General features: G+C 38.8%; 2 protein-coding genes across 10 annotated transcripts in view; one reads left to right on the forward strand and one right to left on the reverse strand.

Annotated features, from left to right (window-relative positions):
* Positions 1 to 4,602, reverse strand: part of TMEM266 (transmembrane protein 266) — an 87,395-nt gene extending 82,793 nt beyond the window's left edge. For 4 of the 6 annotated variants that reach the window (XM_075099962.1, XM_075099960.1, XM_075099961.1 and 1 more), the window contains exon 1: positions 4,400 to 4,602. The gene's annotated coding sequence lies outside the window, so the exon portion shown is untranslated. The remainder of the gene's footprint in view (positions 1 to 4,399) is intronic. The other 2 variants (XM_075099963.1, XM_075099965.1) reach the window with 1 other exon arrangement.
* Positions 4,603 to 4,691: 89 nt separating this feature from the next.
* NRG4 (neuregulin 4) overlaps positions 4,692 to 21,962 on the forward strand; it is a 29,050-nt gene continuing 11,779 nt past the window's right edge. The window contains exons 1-5 of one of the 4 annotated variants that reach the window (XM_075099975.1): positions 4,767 to 4,828; positions 5,002 to 5,145; positions 9,517 to 9,580; positions 10,600 to 10,665; positions 14,728 to 14,821. In XM_075099975.1, coding sequence (XP_074956076.1) covers positions 10,656 to 10,665; positions 14,728 to 14,821 — 104 coding nt within the window. In that variant the 5' untranslated portion in view covers positions 4,767 to 4,828; positions 5,002 to 5,145; positions 9,517 to 9,580; positions 10,600 to 10,655. The other 3 variants (XM_075099974.1, XM_075099972.1, XM_075099973.1) reach the window with 3 other exon arrangements.

Below are 21,962 nucleotides of genomic sequence, written 5' to 3' on the forward strand. Positions count from 1 at the left end.
CTATGGAACACATTACAGGCTGCTGAAGCAAAAAAGCAGAGTGGCAGGACGGACAGCAGAAAGGAGGACGAAATAGGTCAGAATTTACACATTGTTTCCCTAAACAAAGCACAGACCCCAACGGTTCTTTCTCAGTCACAAAACAACCACCTTACCAAGTAAGGCAATTACCTGAATTAGAAATCACTACTGAAGGCTCAAATCCTGCTTAGGAATTTGTTAAAGTCAACAAGGGAAGTGCGTCTCTCCATACAATATTTTACAAAAAAAGAAAGCTAAACCCCACAGTACTAAGAGGTTCTGTGTTAGAAACTAATTTACAAGAAGGCTATTTGGGTATAAAATTAAGCTTTTGAAAATTAGGAAGCACCATATTTAAAACAGTATATGACAAGCTCCATTTGCATTAATCATCTTTTTAACTCTTAAGATCACGTCCTATTTCTTCTGCAAATCATTGGCTCATTCAGTGAATGGGGTGGCTGACAACATAGAACTACATCTGCTCAACCCTAAATCTGACGTTTTCCAGCTTACAAGTCTGACTTTGCAACCAAAATATTTGAACATATATTTTAAAAAGTGTTATTTCTGTGTAATGCTATAGATGCACATGGTGCTTTACATGATGCAAGGAAAGAGAGTAACTGCCACAAAAAAATAATCTTACAGCAAAATATATCAAAGCAACACTGAACCCTAGACAAGATAAAATGAAAGTGAGAGGGAGAACCTCTTTATGCTGGAACTACCATGATTTCGAACAAAGCAAGAAATGAGCTAACATTGCATTTTCTAACAGTTAATGACAAAGGTATGTTTAGAAAATCTGCACTGCTACTTGAGTTTACAAGGTGTCTTTCATTATACTCATGCAAAAACAGTGATTTCGACAGGATTACATGGATGAAACAGAGCTCATTATCACCTTATAACTACATTAAGAATTAAACCCTAATACATCACTCTTGTCAAACCAAATCCTAAACCCAGCAGATAGGTGCACTGAAATATGACAGAGAGACTGAAGTAAACCTTCTGCCTTCTTTCACCCAGCCTCTACCCTCACTGCGCCATCTGAGAATTTAGTGGACAAAAGTTTTTGATTCACCTTGGGCAGGAGCCTCGAGAGCCAAAATGTGTACAACAGCCAAGTTCTACCCCACAGTGAAACAAACCAACATTTATTATTTTTCCCTTGAAGATGGAATCCCACCAGGCACACTCATGTCTGCCTACGCTACAATAATACTCCTAAAAAGTACTGACAGAGTTCATAACTCTTTTCAAGTCAAAAAAACCACAAACTCCCCCATTTTCCAACACTACAGATTCCAGACTTGCCCTTCATATTATTAAACCTAACGAGTGCACAGCAAACGAGTTTCAAATCATGGTCTTCCTCTCACATACCAACTAGCAATGAAGATACTGCAAATAGCACTTAGCTGACACTTTTGATAATAAACACAAGGCAGAAAGGACTCCAGCTCACTCTCCTATGTCAATATTGGTTCTGCAGTGTTCATAAGGATAAAGTATTTTGCCTGTTAAGTAATCCCACTGTTCAGGAAGCAGATGAGTTGAGCACCATTATCCTGACACAACACCCCATTTACTCTTAGAGAGCATACAGACAAGTTTTATACTGAATAAGACAATTCAGTTTGTTGTTGTTCTATTCCCAGGTAATGCAACTAATTTAAATGAATACTAATGATATATTATAGGTAAATTTTAGTCATATCAGGATCTCATAGGGCAATGCAGTTTCACCTCCTAATTTGGATGCAATCACATGTAGTAACACTGAAACCATGCTCTTGATCACGCTTGAGGTTTTGCTAGTTCTGTCCCTCTGTGCTGAAAGTAATCTGTGATGCAATATTACTGCAGAGTCAGAAACTGCAGTGTGTAGACTAGAGACAAAACAGCAAGCTGCCAGGTAGCCAAGTTTCAGGGAGCCACCACTGAACTCAAGCTGGAGTAACAGCACAACAGGACCTGGAGCTGGGCGAGGGCAAGTATAATTAGCTGTGTGCATCTTTTACAGGGCACCTTCAGAGCTGTAATCACGCATACACCTAACCGACCTTTGGGAACAGGCACAGTGATAGGGAAAACAGCTACACTGTGCATTATGTTCTGCATTTATGTTGTCAGTCACAATCTGAAAATACTTTCGCTTGAGTAGCAGGCTTGCACTAGTACTTGCACTGGAAGCATACATAGCTCACATCTCCAACCAGTTTATGAAAATGTCAGCAAGAAAAGATTTTAATCTCACCTACTACCCCAGTTCCAAAGCTAGAAGGGCTGATGTGTACTCTGGCTACGTGTTCTCTTTGCCCACTGTTGTCTTTCACATAGTAATGACCTGCTAACCTAACTTTTTGTACAACTTACACCTCTTTCACCCTTCAGGCAAAAACCCCACCTTGCACTACACTGAGGAAACTCAATTTTGCAATCCAATGGGTAGCATCAGGACAGAGCTGCAAAAACTCCACTTTGTTCAGAAATATACATGAATGAGTACACATATGCAGTGCTTCAGGAACATAGGCTCTTGAATACAGTCACTTCACTGACTGTAAGCATATTCTTCAGTGTTGAGGAACCATAACACGTTTGAAGCAGTATATACTTGCTTCTTATTCCACACCCTCTGTAAAGAAGTATTGCTTCCTCTCTCTGCACAGAGTATACTGCCTCGCAATACAGAGATTGTTCACAGGACCAAGTAACAGCTTTTCCCATACAAGATAACTGCTGCGTAATGTTAATCACAACATCTTGTTGCAAAGCACTTATGTGCTACTGCTGCACTGTCTACTTTATAATACCCCACTACTATGACCATGCTATTAGCAATGCTTTTACAAATGACCTGCAGGAACTTGCAGCGCCTTCACAGGAACTACCAGAAAACCATTAAGTATCAATAGGGTCTCACTCAATCCATGTTTAGATAGTAATGTTTTACAGCACATTAAAAATATACAAGTTGCTTACCCTTCATAGTTGGTGCAAATTCCCATGATAAGTCTTGCAAAAAACCCTAAGAATCCTGACCTTTGCAGCACAAACAAGCAATTTCTGACTCTGTGTGCCTATAACATGACAGGTGCCCTGCGTTCAGTCAAATGAGGCTTCTCCACTGATTGTATTCACAGCTGTAAACATCCCTACATCATTACTGATTTTACCCCCATTATGTATACAATCTTTTGCAGCTGTTACAATGGTGTCAGGTGCATGCTGTATTTAACATAGAGCTTGTAGGTTGGTTTACTCTCAAGCCTGCCTGTAACAACCAAGAAATTCTGCTGGAGACGCATTTAGCAGATCCTTTTCCTAACTTCAGCATACTAAAAAACTTGGAAACCACGCGTGTTCACGTACTATTTTCCATAACTAAAGTTACTGTGACACACTATCCTGTTACAGCACAGAAATCCTCACAGCCTACAGATTTTGCCTCTATAGATACTACAAAAAAGGCCTATTAAGTTCATTACAGTTTGCCTTCCATAAAAATGAAAATTCCCTGCTTAGGATGCTTAAGAACAGTCTAAATGGATTTCAACTTCAGAAGAGAAAATACTGTTCCTTTTCTTGTTGTGGCAAGCAAGGATGCTAGCCTAGGGCAGCAGGTTTCCAAAAAGAGCTGCAGCATCTTATAGATGGATAGCACTCTCAAAGAAGATATTGTTCAAGCGGCCGTATCACGGAGATTTTTACACGTTAGGTGGGTTTTTCACACAAAAAGCAAATAAAAGCGACTCTCACGCTGAGGCATTATTGAGGTTTTTGATATTGGGGAACAGCACGACAGAAGTTAGCAACCCGCGCCCCTCCGGAGGGGCAGGGCCCGTAGGGGTCGGGGGGGGGGGGGGGGGGGGGCGCGGACGGACGCCGCCGAGAACCGGAACCGGTGGCGGCGGGGCGGGGGGCACCCGCCGACTCCCAGAGCCGCCCCCGCCCTCCCCCTCGGGAGTAACGCTGCTCCGGCGCGCCCCAAGGCAGCCGCGGGCCCCGCGCCAATTGCGGACACGGCCCCAAGGCATCCCCCACCCGACCCCGCCGCCTGACTGACCCCGCGGCCGGGGACTCCGGCCCCGCCACAGGCCACCCTAAGACACCACCCCCCACCCCAGCCGCTGGGAAGTTGGCGGAAGGCGGCGCCCGCCGCCAAACTTTCTCCGCCGCGGAGGGTCTCCCCGCGGCCCGTCCGCCAGCCCGGCCTCGGGACCCCGCCGGGCCGCCCCCAGAGGTGGGGGGGTGTGAGGAGGTGGCGGTCCGCCACGGCGGCAAGGCGTACGGCAGCACCCAAAAGCCAGAGAGGGTTGGGGGCTCCCCAGCGCCGCGCAGGGCCGCGGCGGGGCACGGCACATACCTGCTGCCCGCAACGCCGGCTCCCGCACAGCCCCGCTCTGCTAACGGGTCGGCGCGCGCCTCGCGCGGAGCCGGCGGCGGGGGAGGGGGAATGCCTGCGCGCGAGCCCGCCCGCCTGCGCGCACCCTCCCTCCCCTCCTCCCGGGTCGCCTAGGAAACAGCGGACCATCAGTACGGGGGGAGGGAAGGGGGGGCGGTTTAAAGGGGGCGCGCGCGCGTGCTCGCCCCGCGTCACGTGGGCCCCGCCGACCCAATAGCGGCTGCGAAAGGCGGGCTCCGTAGTACTACGGGCTAGGGAAGGTGAGGCGCGAGAGGGCGGGGCGGAGCCTGTCCCCCGCCTCAGCCACCGCCCCCCCGCCTCCCCCGGTAGGTCCCCTCTCGGCTGGAGCCGCCGTGCCGCGATCGCCGACCCCCGGGAGAGGGCGGGCAGGTGGAAGCCCCAAGCGTGAGTGGCCGCGGTGTGAGAGGACCCCACTGTGAGGGGACCGCCGCAGCCTGGGGGCGACAGGGGCTGATTTCTGTCCTGTGAGGTGCAGCGAGGTTTTGACAACGTTATTCTTAAAGTTCTACCTCTTCTTTTTGTGTTTTGTTTTGTTTTTCTAGACACCAGGATTACATAACTGCGTACGAAGCGAGCAGCTGCAAGATTACACGATGCAGATTAGAGATTACGTTGATTCAGCAGATTGTCCTGTGCGTGTCTGAGAAAGATTACACCAGCAGAGTTAAGAGTACCCATTTGCTGTGGTAAGCTGTGGTTTAAGTAAAACAAATTAACTCAGTGCAAAATTAAAGAAAAAAAAAAAAAAAAGGAAGCAAAAAATCCCCAACGTTAAGAATGCGCTTAGAATGGAGAAAATTTTTTTTAAAAAAGAAAAGACAGAGAGGCTGCAATACAAGTTTTAACAGTTTTCTTCTATATGCTGAGCTGCTGTGGAATAGCTGGCACTGGCAGCAATCAGTTATTATTGTCTTGATGATGTTTAGCTTAAAAAATCAAGATCAATACTATGAAGACTAGTTACATTAGCTTCCTGATGACTAAATATCTAAATATCTAAACTCTTATGACATGTATTTTTTAGTATCTCAAAATTATTTATGTGATATTGGTCTATTTTATTAAATGTCTGTGTGTGAAACTGTCTTCTCATATGTCAGTTTGTAATACACATTGAATTCTGATTTTTGGATCTGAGATTACTGACATTTGAGAGCTGACATTCTGATGGACACTATATCTACCACTAAATTATGAATAAAAATTAATCATGGAGTGAGAACCTTTAAGTGTATTACATGTCAGTTGATTTCTTAGAGAGTTTAGGGATGAAACTTGGGAGCAAAAGTGCCACAGAAGAAATCAGTAAACTCACAGAATGACAGAATAGTGTTGTGAGGTTTTTTTCCCCAAGCTTGGTTGTGGTTTTTTTAACACAAGTCTCTTCTAAAATTTGTTAATCCACCCTGCATAAGCACACAGAAGCTCACGACTGGAATCTCTGTCTCAAAATGACAAATATGTAGTATGACTGTAAGTAGATACATTTTACAGAAGCCTCAACTGAAATGTAGCTTTGCCAGCTTCTGTCTGAATATCTCATCATGTAGAACTGGGGTTTCAGATTGGCATTTGCAGTTGGTTGCAAACTGCTTATGAAATTTTAGTGAATTTCCCTTAAATTTACTGTAGTCTCTCAAATTGTTATTTCAACATCATGATAACAGTTTTACCAGCTGTTTTAGTATATAATTAATCCTAGAAACACTTCAGTCGATAAAATCAAAATGTAAACTAAGATTTTTCTGTAGGCATTCCTAAGACAAGATGACTCAGTCATCTGTTGTCATTTCAGAAAACTGTAGTGGAAAGAATTTCAAAAAATTCACCTGTCAATCACAAGCATGTTGAGACTTGTGAGCTATTTGGCATTTGCCTTCACTTCTGTGTTTTCATAGAGTTCCTTCAAGTTGTGGCTATCCCATCTTAAAAGAAACCGTCAGCGTGTAAATTTGAGTAACACAGCGTTCTTATACAAATCTGTTGTAATATCTCATCTTGAATTCTTCCTTATTGAGATCTCCATTTGTTTCAGGCAGTTTGATGGTTTTTTTTTCTGACGGCTGATGATTTTCTGTGCTAAAATCTGTTATGAGCTTCATATGGTAAGGGCATTAGAAGTTCTCACCTAGATAGGAAAACAAACAGACTCCTTTTAATAAGACTTCAGGATAGTTCCTGGCTTTTGAGGAAGATAAGAGGTATAGAGTACTAACTGCTTGATAGATATCAAGGACACATCTCAGAAGGAAATTTATTTTTAATTAGCCTACTACAGATAGCACAGTTTAAAATTTTTTTTCCCTTCATTGTTTTCACAACACAAATATTTGAGTTCAGTATTGGGGCAGAATGAGATTTCACCCCTTTTGGATTTTAAAACATAATGTAGTAAAATCCCATTCTTGAAGACAGCTGTAAGGTGCAACTTAGGCTAAATGGACAAACAGCACATATTTGAAATAGCCTTGTGACTGAAATGATCTTTAATTTGGGGGAGAGTTTATATAGAGATTAATTTTAAGAATGTTTGGATAGCAAAGAACTGTAAAAAAATCCAAATAATAATTCAGTGCTTTCTTTTTATCTGCCTGTGCTCATTAAGACTTACAGTTATCATCTTTTGGGGATACTGCATCTCATGGATGCTTAGAATAGTTAGCCACAAAAGTAAGTGGCAGTAAGGATTCTGTTTTAAGTATATGGGGAGTAAAGCACACAGTTTACACAAACACTTAAAGACAAATCATGGCCCACGACATAGTTTTGCTAAAGAGCTGAACCCATTGTAGTTTTGTGTCCTAGTGCTCAATTTGCCCAGAAATCCAATAGCAGTACCCAAAAAAGAAAAAAATCTATTATTTCCCCAAGTGTTTTAGTGCCCAAGAAGCAGGAGTATATGAATTTTCTTGTGTGGTTCACTTTAATCTGTGGTTTCTCTGCTGCAGAATAGTAACCCAGTATTTCCATCACATCTGCGGCACTCAGCATGATGCAGACATACACATAGAGTTCATGCTTTATTCAGCAAAGTACTTGAACATGCTTTAACTTAGTGATTTGGGATATGGTTAACTCTAAACATGTGATTTAAATCCTTTCCTAAATGGAAGCCCTTGTTAAGGGATTCAGACTATGACAATAAAGATGCCAAGGACTTTCAAGTAATTAAAGAGGCTGAAGTAGTATTAGTATCTATCAGTATACACAGGTGACCAAACTTCAATGTATATCTGTAATATCTACAATGTAATGTAATCTTTCAAACAATGTTTTGTTATTAATATCACTTCAGATGACAAAGATGTGGGGACAAAGGTAGAACTGATCTGATTTTTTTTTCCCCAACAAGCTGGCACAGAGCATAATAAGCTGTATTTTAAATTTCAGATTGAAGTACTCTAACTTGATGCACAAAATAATCTTCCACAAACTCCCAAGACACATGCAAGATAAACATTTGAGCAATCATAGAACTGGAGTCTTAGTTTCTGTGAGCATAAGCTACAGCTGTGTCTTAAAAGAAGGCATTGAATCTGGAAAGTGTTAGGCAGATGCACAAATGATCTCTTGTGTTTCTAGCACCAGTTCAGTGCACAGGTAGATGTAAGCAAGCTAGAATCGAGTTTAGCAACAATTTCTGCTATAGCATTCCATTTTCTTTACAATATAACAGCTTATTTTTTTATTGAGATAGAGAGGCTGATTTATTCTTTTTAGGACACTGGTACATACTTTAACTTCTGTTCAGAGTGCAACACACACCCAAGAGAAAAAGATTTACATATAAATACATGACTACCTAATGATTTACTTTTCAGTCTTAAAAAAAAAAAAGAAGCCACAACTGTGGATGCTGTCAGCAACATCTCTTTTGAAAGTGATCTTTAGACCCAAATTGTGATACTTATTATCAGAACTTACAGAACAGAATTAGGTGTACACACATACATCCTCTTGGATTGTTTAGGAAGTATTTTCACCCCCTTCCTTCACCACCCCATTTCCTTGAACATGCAGGCAATAACATGTGAAAATGAACAATTAGGAGTCCCATAGCCTTCTTCAAACTGCCTTGGTCTCTCCTGTCACCTTATAAACAGCTTGTAGTACATGTAACAATTAGTCCTAGTCCAAACAGCTGATGAGGTGCAGAGCATATCCATTTAACAAACTGATACAGTAGAAAACTGTCACCTTCCTCTAAGGAATTTTCTGCTGGATGATTGGATTTAAGCATCTCCTGACAAAGTTCAACCTATACCAGTAGCAGCACCAGAGAGACAGTGAGATGCGTACTGGCAATAAGAGGAAGGAAAGGAGATGTGAGATCTCTTTTTTCAGTAGCCAAATCAAGTTATTTTGTATGTTCAAGGACCCCCACATCCTAACTGAATCTGGAAAAGGAACTAATCTGAAATTTAGGTTATATATCCTAGTTATATTTTCTGTTATGAGAGCTATTGAACGTTATACAATTTTGTGGCACATTTGAGAAAAGGGAAAGTAAATTTTAAAAGGACTGCTTGCACCAATAAAATACAAATTTAAATTAGATTTTTGACTGCTGCATATTATATTTTTATGATGCAATTTATATACACTACATTATGTGACTGTTTTGAATTCAGAAATAAATTGTAGTACTGGTAACCCTAGAAAAATATGCAATTCTGTGAGCATAATGGGGTGTTACCCTATTCTGTATTTGGTCTCTGTGTGCATGTTTGTCTTTGTGTAACCTCACCCACATTACAATATATGTAAATTTGAAGCCTTTTCAACAGCACATATAGAATCCAGATCCTGGCTGCTAAAAACAACCATCTCCAGGATGATTTATTTCTTTTAAAAACAGGATTTTAGTTCTGAAGTGAATCATGTCGGTTTGTTTCTTTGTGCCGCAAGCTACGTGAATTGTACTTGGTTGTGTACACAAAGTAAGCAAAGTTGCGTATCTGTGAGATAGCCCAAGAGGACAGCCTTTGGGTGGGGACCTTGCTGTTACAGCCCAGTGTCACAGGGAACTGCCATTTCAGATTTTCTTGTATGGACAGGACACATAAAGCGCTAGAGAAGCCATTCGAGGTCCCACAAAAAACAGAACTATCTGCTTATACAGTAAGTACAAATGCATTATACTTTTTGAATTGGGCCTCTACAGGAAGTTGCCTTTCTACTACTAAAAGCTGAAAGACAGGCAATTATTTCTGGTAAAGATAACTTATTTTATTTCATCATTTAATGGGCCAAAAATCTTTCTTCCAATATAGGACAGTCTGCTTCAATATTTACTTTATGTATGTTTTAAAGTATAATCAAAAAAAAGAGCAAACATTAAAAAATAAGAACTATCATGTTAGGCTTGTTCAGTAAACTATTTGGTACAGTAAACCTTTACTATACCTTACAAGAAAACAGAATATAGCAGTGTTAGAGGTTTATAGAGTTGGCATGTCTACAGAGCAAGTTTCTTTTTAGCAATGTCAAGTTCAGATTGGTTTCTGTCCAGGCAGAGAGTTTCTATTCCATATTTTAAAAATAAGTGTTCAAGCCTTCACCTTGCTGAATTCTGCTAAATTCACAGCCTATATTACTAATTTCACCTGACATCCAGACATGAGAAACACTCGAGTGAAACACACACATTTTCTGATAAATTACAAATTGGGAAGTTCTTGTTTGTGAAATGGAGGAGTTCCACCACCAAGATCTTACCTGACTGAATAATTATCAGCCTAAAGACTGGTTCAGTTGTGTGCACTGACTTTCAAGGTACAAATGTCAATTCAATTTGCTAGCCAGAAACAGTAATTTAGATTGCCTAAAAGCATCGGGTATTACAATTCTGAATAAGCATGGCAGTTTGAAAAAAAGTGTTCATTGCTTAAACGTGCTTTAGTGTAAATTTGGTTTTACCGTGTAGTACTGCCCTTAGGAGCTCACTGAACTTGACAGCAGACTTGAATGTTTGCCATTAACTGTGAATTAATGGAACTTACATATATAACCGTATATTACTGTAAAAGTACAAGTGTCTTAGCAGCAACACTGAAAGATGCATTCCAATAGCTATTTCTTCAGGGAAAAAAATCACTGGGATTACAAATGACATGCTAAATATAGATGTTTGTCTTTAGGTGCCGTTTTAGAAGAATAGCCTCTGACCAAGAATAAAAATTGTTGTTGGAATAATATGCGAACAGGTAATTTCTTCCAAGTCTTTACTTGGATGTGTATACATATATAATTAGAATTCATTAAAACTGCATTGATTTTGACATCTACCATTGGGATTGTCACATCTGCTCCATAGGGCTGTCTTCACTTACTAGGCAGCACACACAAGTTCACCAGTCAGTGGTACAAATTCTCTTAAGGTGTTTGCTTTGATCAGTCCTAATATTTCACAGTTCGTGATTGGTTAGCACGCAGTCCAAAGTTGCATATAAGTGAGGAAGCATGCATCAGCCCCTTTGTCTTCTGTCAACATTTCCCACTCCTCCCCCTTCCCTTTTTTCTTTTAGCAGACTTCAGGATTAGACAGTCTGTAGTGTTTTAGCCTCTGGACTAGGCAAGACAGCTGAGTCAATGTGGATTATCAAGGCTGGCTTGGTTCTTTGGGGGTTAAGGTGGTGTTAGGCCTTTATTTGTTTTTCTTTTTAATAGATAGGACAGTCAGGTTACAAAAGTTGAAATGCCAACAGACAAGATAGTTTAGGGACAGGTTTTCATGCATGTCCTTGGAAAAAATAATTGAGAATCAGTCTATTTAGAGGCTGCTATTACCTCTACCAGTTTTAAGTATCCACAGTCTGGCATTAGAAAGAACAATCTTGTTTCATTCCTCTTCACTCCTCCTCCCACCAAAACCTAACTTTTAAAAAAAGTAACTTGTGTGTCCTACTTCTCTTTATTTAATATCTCACATAGAAGGATATATAGAAAAAATATGTATTGTGTAGAACATATGTTGATAGAGTTTCTACAGTTGTATTAATTGAAAAGCTAAATCTTCTGTATTTTTTTAATTGCCCATCATCACTTGATTTCTTAAACTTTTCTATCTTGATTATGGTAGTCTGAATGTAATACACATCTGACCTTCAAAGCATAAAATTTGCATTTTTAGATTAATATAATGTATTGACTTACCTCATGAAAAATCATAACACAGTCACTGATGCTAATGTAATTGGGTTTTGGCTTGTATTGAACCCCTTCTGATTCTCCACTATACTCTTTTGCATCATTGACTACAAATGTAAAGGGATAAACTGTTGCTTTCCTACCTTCTTGTCTAGAAATACTGAGCTGTAGCTTTCAAATTTGATCCAAACTACTGCATTTCAGTAAAGTGGGTATGGAGTGCAATAACCTATATTTTTGTGGTGTAGCAAACCCCACTACTACTAGTAATTAATATTTTTTTTATTGTTACAGCATCCTGAATTTTTTTTATTCTCTTTCATCATTCTGTCACTTTATGCTGTAGTACTCAGTACTTTCAATTAGTAGTAGCAAAGTACTAATAAACAAAATAGAATTAATGAAAAGCACAACTGGATGGAAAATGGGGCATCTGGTCTACATGGACATAGAGGTTTCTTCAAACATCTCATTACTGGTAGAATTAAGGTTACCGTTTTTCCCTTAGCACTGGAAAGTAGTCTAGCTCTAGAAAGAAATAGCCTATAGAGAAATTTTCTGTAATTACCATTAAAAAGATTTCAAAGGCTTCCTAGGCACTTTTTTGTTCTCTCTCCGTCCAACCCTCTCACTTTTCCCTAATAGGCCTAATATAGCATGCCTGAGTTATTTTGCCAGAACAGAAATGTCTAGCTGGACTGCAGAGCTGGTCCTTAATATACAGATCACACCATAACAGTAAGAGAATCATTCTCCCAAATATTCTGAGACGTGAATGACTTGAGGCATTTAGTTTTTTTCAGTACTGTACCACTATGCCGCTGTGAGACAGACCTATTTCTGCATAAAGATGACGAAAAGAAATAGAACCATAAAGCAGGATTTTTAGGGAGTTTAACAAGTTCTTATTAATTCTCATTAGAATTTCTTTGAAGGCTTTCCACAAGCTGTCTGAAGGGATTTTTCTATGGGGCCTACCTTCTATCATCTCACTTCTCCATCTGGTGGAATTTCAACAACTCCCTCAGATGCTTAACAGAGTTGAGAGCAGGTCAAAGTTGAGAGTTCTGCTTTTCTCTCTTGATTCTTATAATTGTATAGATAACCTGATACACTATTCATGTGTTCAGTATCCTCTCTTCATTTAAGGAAGGATGTAGGCTTCAATTTAATTACACTGTCATAGAAGTTCCACTGTTATGTTTGAATAGACTAAAATCAAATAACTTCTTGTTTAAAAACCTGCTTGATTTTTTCTGCTACCATTTCATTCCTATTGCAATTATACTGTTACCCATGCAAAATAATTTTAAAAGTCTTTTCATAGTGAACTTGCAGTAAATGAATTGCCAGTAGACAAGCACAGAAAGCTTCAGAGTCAACATAAATTTCCATTTCACTTCTAACAAGGTAGGGCAGAACACACATTTCTGTTACACCACATCCTGAGCCAATGCAATGAGGTCAAACATGAACAATCTTTCCAGCCTTACCTCCCCACTCCTCTAGCTCCTCAATTTATCTGCACACATGGAAAAAGGTCCAGTTACCATTTGGACGCTAGCATTTTGATAACATGAACATGAAACTGAATTCCTGTTGAGCTCTGTGGTATAACTACCTTTGTTTTAAAATAATATAAGGACTTCACTCACACGCCTACTTCAATATGCCATCATAGGAATGGAAGAACGTATGAAAAGATGGGAGAGTGGAATTGCTAGAGATGGTCTAGAGGATAGCAGGAGGCACAATGGTTTTGTTGCACAGGATTAGAAGTAGCTGAGCTTTTCTGCTACTCTTATAAAAGTCAAGTTTATTTTATATACAAAGCTGTAGAAGCTCCCTCTAGGGTAGAATGTCTTATGGTCACATTTCATTTTTTTCTGCAGGAATAAAGGGGAACCTTAATTCTTTTTCCTGAAGGACAAATAAGAAAATTAAAATCTTGATTCCTCTTAAACAACACTATATTTTGCACAGAACATATATTTTATACGTAAATATTGAGACAGCAAAATTATTATTTTTGGAACTTCTGGGAGAAATAACAGCAAAACCAACACCTAAAGTGTGAGGTAACACATGATTCTCATGCTTGTGATGTCAGAAGACTGCTCTATTTTTCTTTTGATTGAGATATTGTGGTTTCATGAGATTGAAAAAATATTTAAAATATATATGAATATATAGAAAATTAGTTACTGATACATTAAATGTATCATAAATATATGCAGTTCAACTTCCAAATTTAGACTGCTTTCAAAAAAGAGTGAAACGGTACAGTTAGATATTCTATTTAAGCATAAAATGGACAACTGCTGCCACGAGTGCCAACATTAGTATCCTATATTTGCGGTTTTATTACAATGCCCAGTTGTGTTTAAAACACTAACAATTCATATAAGCAGCCTATTGGGTTAGAAAAAGCCCTTTTTGAGATCTGTGGAATTTACATTGTAACAGGCGGTCTTCTACATAAGTGACACTTCATGGGCTGGCTCCTCCACTGGTTGTTAAAAATTGGGCTGGGAAAACCTGGTGGTATCCAACTGCACTGTGATTCCACTCTTAATGCAGCTTGAAGCAGGCTCAGAATGTCCTGGTCCACACCTGAGAACATTATCAGTTTATCTATACTTACTCTGGTTCTCTCACAGAAGCTAGTTAAGCTAGTTTGTGCCACTAGAACAGGACAAACCAGACTTCATATAGGTCATCATGTGAATCACTGGACTTGTAACAGTTTGTGGTCATGAAAGGCAAAAGAAGTAACAGAGAATTCAGAAGTTCCTCTCACCGCAAGAGAAATTTTGTATCTTTTCATATAATTAGGGTGCTTTATGTCTGATATGGTGATAAAACTGTGATCTTTTTGCATATTGTTACATGAAACAATTCTGCAAGGTGTGCTATATGTTGCTGGCCTGCAAGGCAAGACTGCTACCTTATTTGTTCATAGGCTGGTTTTGTTTCTGTGTGGTGGTTTGTTTTAGTGGGTGGTTTGCTTTTATGAAAGCCACCCCCACTCCCCAAAAGCATAATTAAGATATCCTTTTATTGATAAAAATACAGAAGCCTCTATTTTTCTCTGTGTTTGTTTTGGTTTTATTTTTAAGATCATGAAGAACTCTGTGGCACCAGTTATGGATCTTTTTGTCTAAATGGAGGGATTTGTTATATGATTCCTACTGTATCCAGTCCATTCTGCAGGTCAGTAAAACTAAAGTTTGTGTGTTTAAGTATTGGACAGTAGCTGTCTAAAGACTCTCCATTTGCTTCTATAAGAAATTACTGTTAACACATTGTATAAAAGAAAACACCTATTACTTAGCTGGCTTGCAGACATGTGACAATATGAGAAAAATAAACGTGTATACTTGTTTGACAGATGCAACAGTATTCGGTTACATATGCATTCAGGATGATATCTATATTTAGAGCCATAATTCCTCCTCTCATTACAATACAGAAAGGAACAAAATACCCTTTGCCTCATGGAGTATAGACTGTAGGAAAGGCATTCAGAAAGACAAAGTACATTCCCAGGTTTTTTTTCAAGATTAATCATATTGCATATCATATAACGTAAAATGTCCTGACCTGAACAAAATGAGGAGGCACAAAAAGGAGTGTAATGTTTTAAGGAGAATAAAGAACATAATTCAAGACTTACTGTGTTCTCTGAATCTCACTGAAATACTCAAAGGGCAGTTTTGCAGTGACAGCCAAAGACCACTTGAAAAAGAAACATCAAGGTAGCAAATATAGATACTTATTACACCATTCGTTTACAGGACCATTCTTCTTTTTGAAGCCCATGTAGCACACTAGAAAAGAAACACTTCCTATTTTTGCGTGTGGATGTTTCCTGTGTAAATACAGCCCTATCCTTTTATTTTCTCAATTACTAAGACATAAGAAGATGATAAATTAAATTCTAGGTTTTAATGGTTCTGCATTTACTAATTCTAAGTTATCATTCATCAAAATAAATTACAGTTAATTTAACGGGCTTTCTTAACATAATAATAGGCATTCAGACACCTGTTACATAGGCTTAAGGATATTCCCTTTTCTCTTCCATGGCATATTCTGCTCTCTCTTCAGTCTTGAGCTATAACTAATGATAACCGGGGAAACAGTTGAAGGAGGAAATAAAATCTTTTCTAAGATGCCTAACTGAAGTATTTTTTTCTTTTGTTTGGGTCAGTTCAGTTTAAACATTTAAACTCGAGCATGTAAACTCATCTAGTAGATGAGGAGAAAAGAGGTAATTTTGTGGTAAATGCTCATTGAAAAATATACACAGCATAAATCTGTCATTATGCAATATCATACAATGAATCAGATCCAGATGTGAGGATAAAGCTTGGAAGTGCTGTATGATGATGATTTTTTCTAACTGCTAAACCTCACAAGCTTATGCCATGTGAAATGAATACTACACACACAAAAACTAAAACATTAAAATACGTGTGGTTTTTTTTCTAGGAGTCCCATATTATTGCTTTTAAATTACTTAAATGAAAAAATAATGGTTCTACTAAATGGCATCAGTTACACAATTTCAAAACACCCTCTCAACTACTGCTAGACTGTGTAACGAGGAAGGTGTATTTGATGCAATAATTGTAAATACGAAGTAACAAATTCTCAGAACAATTCATTCTTCAGGAGTACAAGCTAGTCAGCCTAGATAATTTCCACTTTAAAAGGGGTCCAAATTAAGTAATTTGTAATTCAGGTACAAGAGGATTTTATGATCTGCTGAAGCAAAGTAACATCGTAAGAACATTTCTATTATACTCACGCAATCTTATTGCATTTAAATTATCAAGTATTTTTCTTCCGTATCTAGTAGTTGATTATGAAGTTATACGGGTTTAAATAGAAGCATTCTATTTAAGCCTGTCCTTATTCTAAGCATGTTCCTTAATCAGTCAGAGAAGGCTAATTATAGATGAGAAAGGTTTTGTTTACACACAGATATCTTAGTAATCAGCAGTGATGTGAATAGAAACAACAGAAAAAAATGCATCACTGTTCAGCAGAATTCAGAAAAATGTTTGGTGCTTTGGAACTTCAAGGCTGGCATCATCCCAGAGTTGTGCAGAGTTTCTTTGATGCAGGTTTCTGCCAAATCCCACCTAAAGCTTCCAAGTGTGCTCAGATGATCATCTCCAACCAACAGAAAAATTGTATCAGTTTTAGAATCAAAGGCTGAATGATTGTTAGTACAGCACTGAATAAAAGGGAGAAATGGAGCAAGAACAGACTAATAAACTGTAAAAATACCTTAAAACACATTTGCCTTGACATGCTACGTTTTTACGCAAATGTGTTGTGCTAAACATAGTTAGTCCAGATCACCTGATGCAACATCACGGGAACCAATTTCACAACATAACGAGGAAAACTGGATCATTCTTTAGCAATATGTATTTTGTAGCATGCTAACAAACTAAGAGCCACAGGTTACTTTTGGAATTTTAGTTATTTTTACCATTCAGAAATGGATATATATACAAGGTAGAGATTTAGTAGAAACAAGACATTAGCTGAGTCCCTCCCCTGTGCCACATTAGCAGATTTTAAATACAGCTGTTTTGTGTTAAAACACAAAGTTGCTCAGCTGCCATCTTGCCTCATTCCTTCCCTAACAATGAGTTAATATTCTCAGCAGCAAAAGGTACACCTGTCACCGTAACCAAGATGAGCTTCTAACCCAGGAATGCTCAAATGTACTAAATAAACATGCAGCAGAATGGAGAAGGATAGAAAAGAAGCTGCCTCAGGTGTATCACAAAACATGAGGCTGAAAGCTGTTTGCTTCAGCTCCCAATGTGCAGCTATCCCATAATCATTAATTAATGCAGTGCAGAATTAAGTTAAGATTTTGTTGTCTGAAGGGAAGCTCTGGTATTTCTGTTGTTTTACACATGACAGATTTCTGAGAGCCTTCTTTCTGTATTTCAGACAAAATACAGATGGTATAAGGCCACACAAACACAACTCCTCTGCTTCTGAGGGCAGTACACAGAGAAATTGACAGTGAATGCTCTTCTTTTGAGGAAGGGATCATATTCTGCAGAGGGCAGTGCATTCAGGCTGAGTACTGTGAGGGATGGAGGCAGACCTTAGAGACCATCTCCTTGAACTTCTCGTGTATGGTTAAAGGATATCTCCAGTTTCCCCTTCCTTTGCTTCTACCCTAATCCAATCTCTCCTCCACCTTTCCTATACTAATCCAATAAATCATGTGCAAATTCCTTCTATCACTTCCTGTTTACCTCATCCTTGTCTGGCTTTTTGTCTGAGCTGGGTCATTCATTCTCTTTTTTAAATGTCCCCACAAGTGATATACTTGCTGTGCTGTAAGCCTTCAGAATATACACAGTGCAAGCTGCCAGTGAAGGGCTTCCCACTCATCTGGGCTTTTCTGCTTTCTCTGCCTCCAAAACTACGTTTTCGCATACCCCAGGGTCTTCTGAAAACACTGTGTCCAATTAGCATTTTGCAATTCTGCTTTTAGCTTTAGAAGTAGGAATAAAAATTAGAATACACACCAAAAGTGTAGCAAAAGAAAGTTAATAATTAAGACTTATTTTTAATGGGACATAAAATATAAAATACAACAGTATCGTATGTGTTTGAAAAGTATTAGCGATCAGAATTCATATCGTTGCCAGATATGGTAAAGCTTGCCATATAAACACATAGATAAGGGAGTTCTAGAGGAAAATAATCCATTCTTTCAACTTCTCTCCAGCAGCAGCAAGAGTTTTATTTTACTCTATGTATATTAATACAGCTTCAGAGAAAGTTTTGAAACTCCTCTGAACATAAAACTTTTTAAAAAGTTGCTTAGGGCTTCCAGTTAACCTTGCCATTGCTTGTTCACTTTGGCTTTAAATTCATTTTCATACCTATTAGATGCCCTTATAGTGTATGGGTTAGGACAGCTTTTAGGAGCCTGCTACACACTAAAGAGACTACAGTGATTTTGAAGCTATCAGCCATGTAATCTGAATTGCATTGTCCAGCAGATAATTTTTAAGCTGTCTTTTTCTGCTTAGAGCTTTGTATCTACTTACATGCAAGTAATTTTTATACCAAGAAGCATCCTGCTTTTTCCTGACTAATGGAACACTGAAGTCAAGACTCCTATAGTATAATACTAAGCAACAGGAGCCTGTGTGCATATTTGACTCAAATCCTACTTCCATTTTTAAAGTCTGTCAGATACTTGCTTATGATGCCCACCTTAGAGTCTGGAAGAGAAAGAAACCTTACCTTCTGACCTAAATCAGACAGGCAGTAGATCACTTGCACTGCCTCATGAACTGCATCTGCAAATGAGACAGCAGTAATGCCTTGTGTTATTGGAGGGCTGTTATGCTTATATTTAAGTTACTGATCAGATTGTCAAGGATAAATATAATTCCAGACCCGCTGGTCGTCTCCTGACATCTTATCCAATGCAGTCTGTTTCCTTCCACCTCGTATTGATGCTGATATGGGTAGTTTTCATTAATATCCTATGTTGAAAAATTCTGTGGGTTTATTTACATATGTTATGTTAGTGTTTTGTCTCCAGCACAGCTTCCATAGCAAATTTGTATACAACAGTTAAGGCTGGCTCATCTCATCTGACAAGAGGGGTGGGCATGCGTGCATGTGCGTGCAGGCATCTAGCAAAGCAGAAATCTGGATGCTATCTGAAAATGGGAGTTTCTAGTCTCACAGCTTTTTCTCAGACATTTGAAGGCTGTTGTCTTTCAGCTCTGATTGAATTGGAAATTCTAATTTCTTAGAGGAGGAAAGACCTTTTTTCCATTCTAAAAAAATCAACTTTGGAATGCTGCATAGTAGGCCCATTTAAAGCCAACAGACAGCATGTGCTAACAGCATGCAGACGATGTGCAACAGCAACACCTGGCCTAGTGACCACAATGCTTGATTAGCGTTATCCCCTCCTACTATAGCCTAGAAGCAGGCTTCTCTGTCTTTTGCACTCATTCATTCATGTGCAGAAGCACAGTTGCCTGCAATTTTAACAACTGCAAGCATGTCATGCTTAACTCGTGCTCTGCTTTTAGGCGTCCACTACAAGCAAGATAAACTATGAGTTGCTGCTGGCTTTTAAGGCTGTGTATAGTAAGACTGACTACTCTAGGAGACACTATATAGATACCATCAGTCTGGTATCTATAACAGCCCACATGCTTGTTACAGACTACTTCTCTGTGTTGCTTGCAATCACTGTATATGTAACTCCCCTGAAATTATTAGAGCTCTGATAATGCAACAGGATAAGCAGATATTCTGAGTGAGGTCCACTGCTAATCACTGAAGTCTGCTTAGTTTCTTTCCCACCAATTTTAGGAAAGCACTTACAGTAGAAACCTTTCCCTCTCCTGGTTGTCTTAAAGCATCAATTACTTCTGTATTTAACATAGTCCTTCACCTGTTTGTACGTCAGCATCAATGACTTCATAAAAGCTTGTGCAAGCCAATATTGGAACATTTGGATTTTCAGAAATGCCCTAACTGTAGCAGACCGTGTTGGTAGGGTCACATTAGCTATAATTTTGTTTATTTAAAGGTAACCAAAAGGTATCTCCTCTTCATTATTCTATTTCCATGAAAACCTCCATAATTTTTAGGTTATATGAGAGTATTTTCTACATCACAACAGTTCTCTAACCCTAGCCTTTTAGCTAATCCTATATGCAACTTTTCTGCTAGGACTGTCTTTTCTTCCTCCTGCTTTATTTTTCTCTTTAGGCTACTGATTTACTCCCTTTACATTCATTCTCTAGAACTTTTCCATGAGTCTCAGTTTGAGGCCAAAACCTATTTAGTTTTTCTTCCTGTATCATTTTAGCCTTGCATTATTCTCTGGTTTTCATTGGTATTCAAGAATACTTCTATGAATTTTATATTCCATTTTCCATCCCTGTTATTCTATTCAGCTCTCCAATGCATTTCTCTCAATTGCTAGAGAACAATGTCCCACTCAAACTACACTTCTATTCTTAAAGTATTCTACAGTATTTCAGAAATAGGCCACTGAAATGCCACTATACTTGCAGTAAATATCTGGAACATTATCTCAAGCAATCAGAGCGGTCTGCCTACCCTTCCTTCTCCCAGCAGTCAAACATAGTAACTTTGAAGTCTCCCATTGTCCTTAGTAAATGACGTGGCTGTTTGATCAGTTGCACAGCTTTAATATATGCTGATAATTGAATCTTTTTTTCTCATGTCTAAATCTTCCATTTCATTTCCAAAGGCAAAGAATTAAAAGAAACAGTAGTAATTTTTGTGCAATAGTTTAGACCAGTAGTACTGAAATGGTGGTCCATAATTGACAGAAAGCAGTGCTGGGAGCCATATCAAGCACGCATGGCGGTACGCTCACCAGTAATCCATTTTGTCTTATTCAGATATGCTAGACATCTTTTCTTTTTGGCAGTTCCTCCCCACTCTGCCGCCTTATCCCTGATCTGGAATTATACCTTGCAGCTGCCAATGGCAGTCAAGAACTTCAAGTATGATACAGAGTTCAGGCCATGTTTCTCAGCTGGAGCCTGAAACTGCTTATGTCACAGATTATTATTACTTCAGCGCCACGAATAGCAAGAAGGAGCAAGATCTTTAGCAATACAAATAGAGAGAAGCAAATTTACATACATAAAAGATACATACAGAATGTCATCACTGAATGAATTGCTTTCCATTTTCTGTAATGCAATAAATTCCTTAAGAAAACTTAGCAGAATAAGTGCAAAATATAAAACAAAGATTAGTTTAGCTTCAACCTGTCTGCTTTTGACTCAACATGAATAAGCCATTCATTTTATTTATTGTTAATAAAATATCATACCATTTTACCACAGTAAAGTACCATATTCATTTTAATGCTTTCTTTAGAAGTTTTCAGAAGCTCAATACATAAAATATGCACAGTCAAAATACTTTTAGCTAGGTCTCCCCAAGAGAGGGTCATTCACCAAGCATGTAACACGTTCTGGCTTGAATTATTACACTGCATAAACTACTATTGCAATTTAAGGTGTACCGTGTCTCAATGAATCCCCATTTTCTTGATCTATTTAGCTGACAGTACTAGCACTTCAACAAAGAAAGCTAGAAGGTTTCATGAAAGGGGGAAAAGAGGGCATGACTATGGAGTGAGAATCAGTGGGATGACACAGTTAACACTAAAGGGGTGGATTTAATTAATTAAATCTGCCAGTAGAGAGGGAGATTTAACTGTGAAGTACACCACTGTGAAGTATATGGCTAATTCAATGGATGTATTAAGAAATATATGGCTTAATACATA

The sequence above is a fragment of the Phalacrocorax aristotelis genome, chromosome 7 (assembly GCF_949628215.1).
Source record: "Phalacrocorax aristotelis chromosome 7, bGulAri2.1, whole genome shotgun sequence".
In the NCBI taxonomy this organism is placed as follows: domain Eukaryota; kingdom Metazoa; phylum Chordata; class Aves; order Suliformes; family Phalacrocoracidae; genus Phalacrocorax; species Phalacrocorax aristotelis.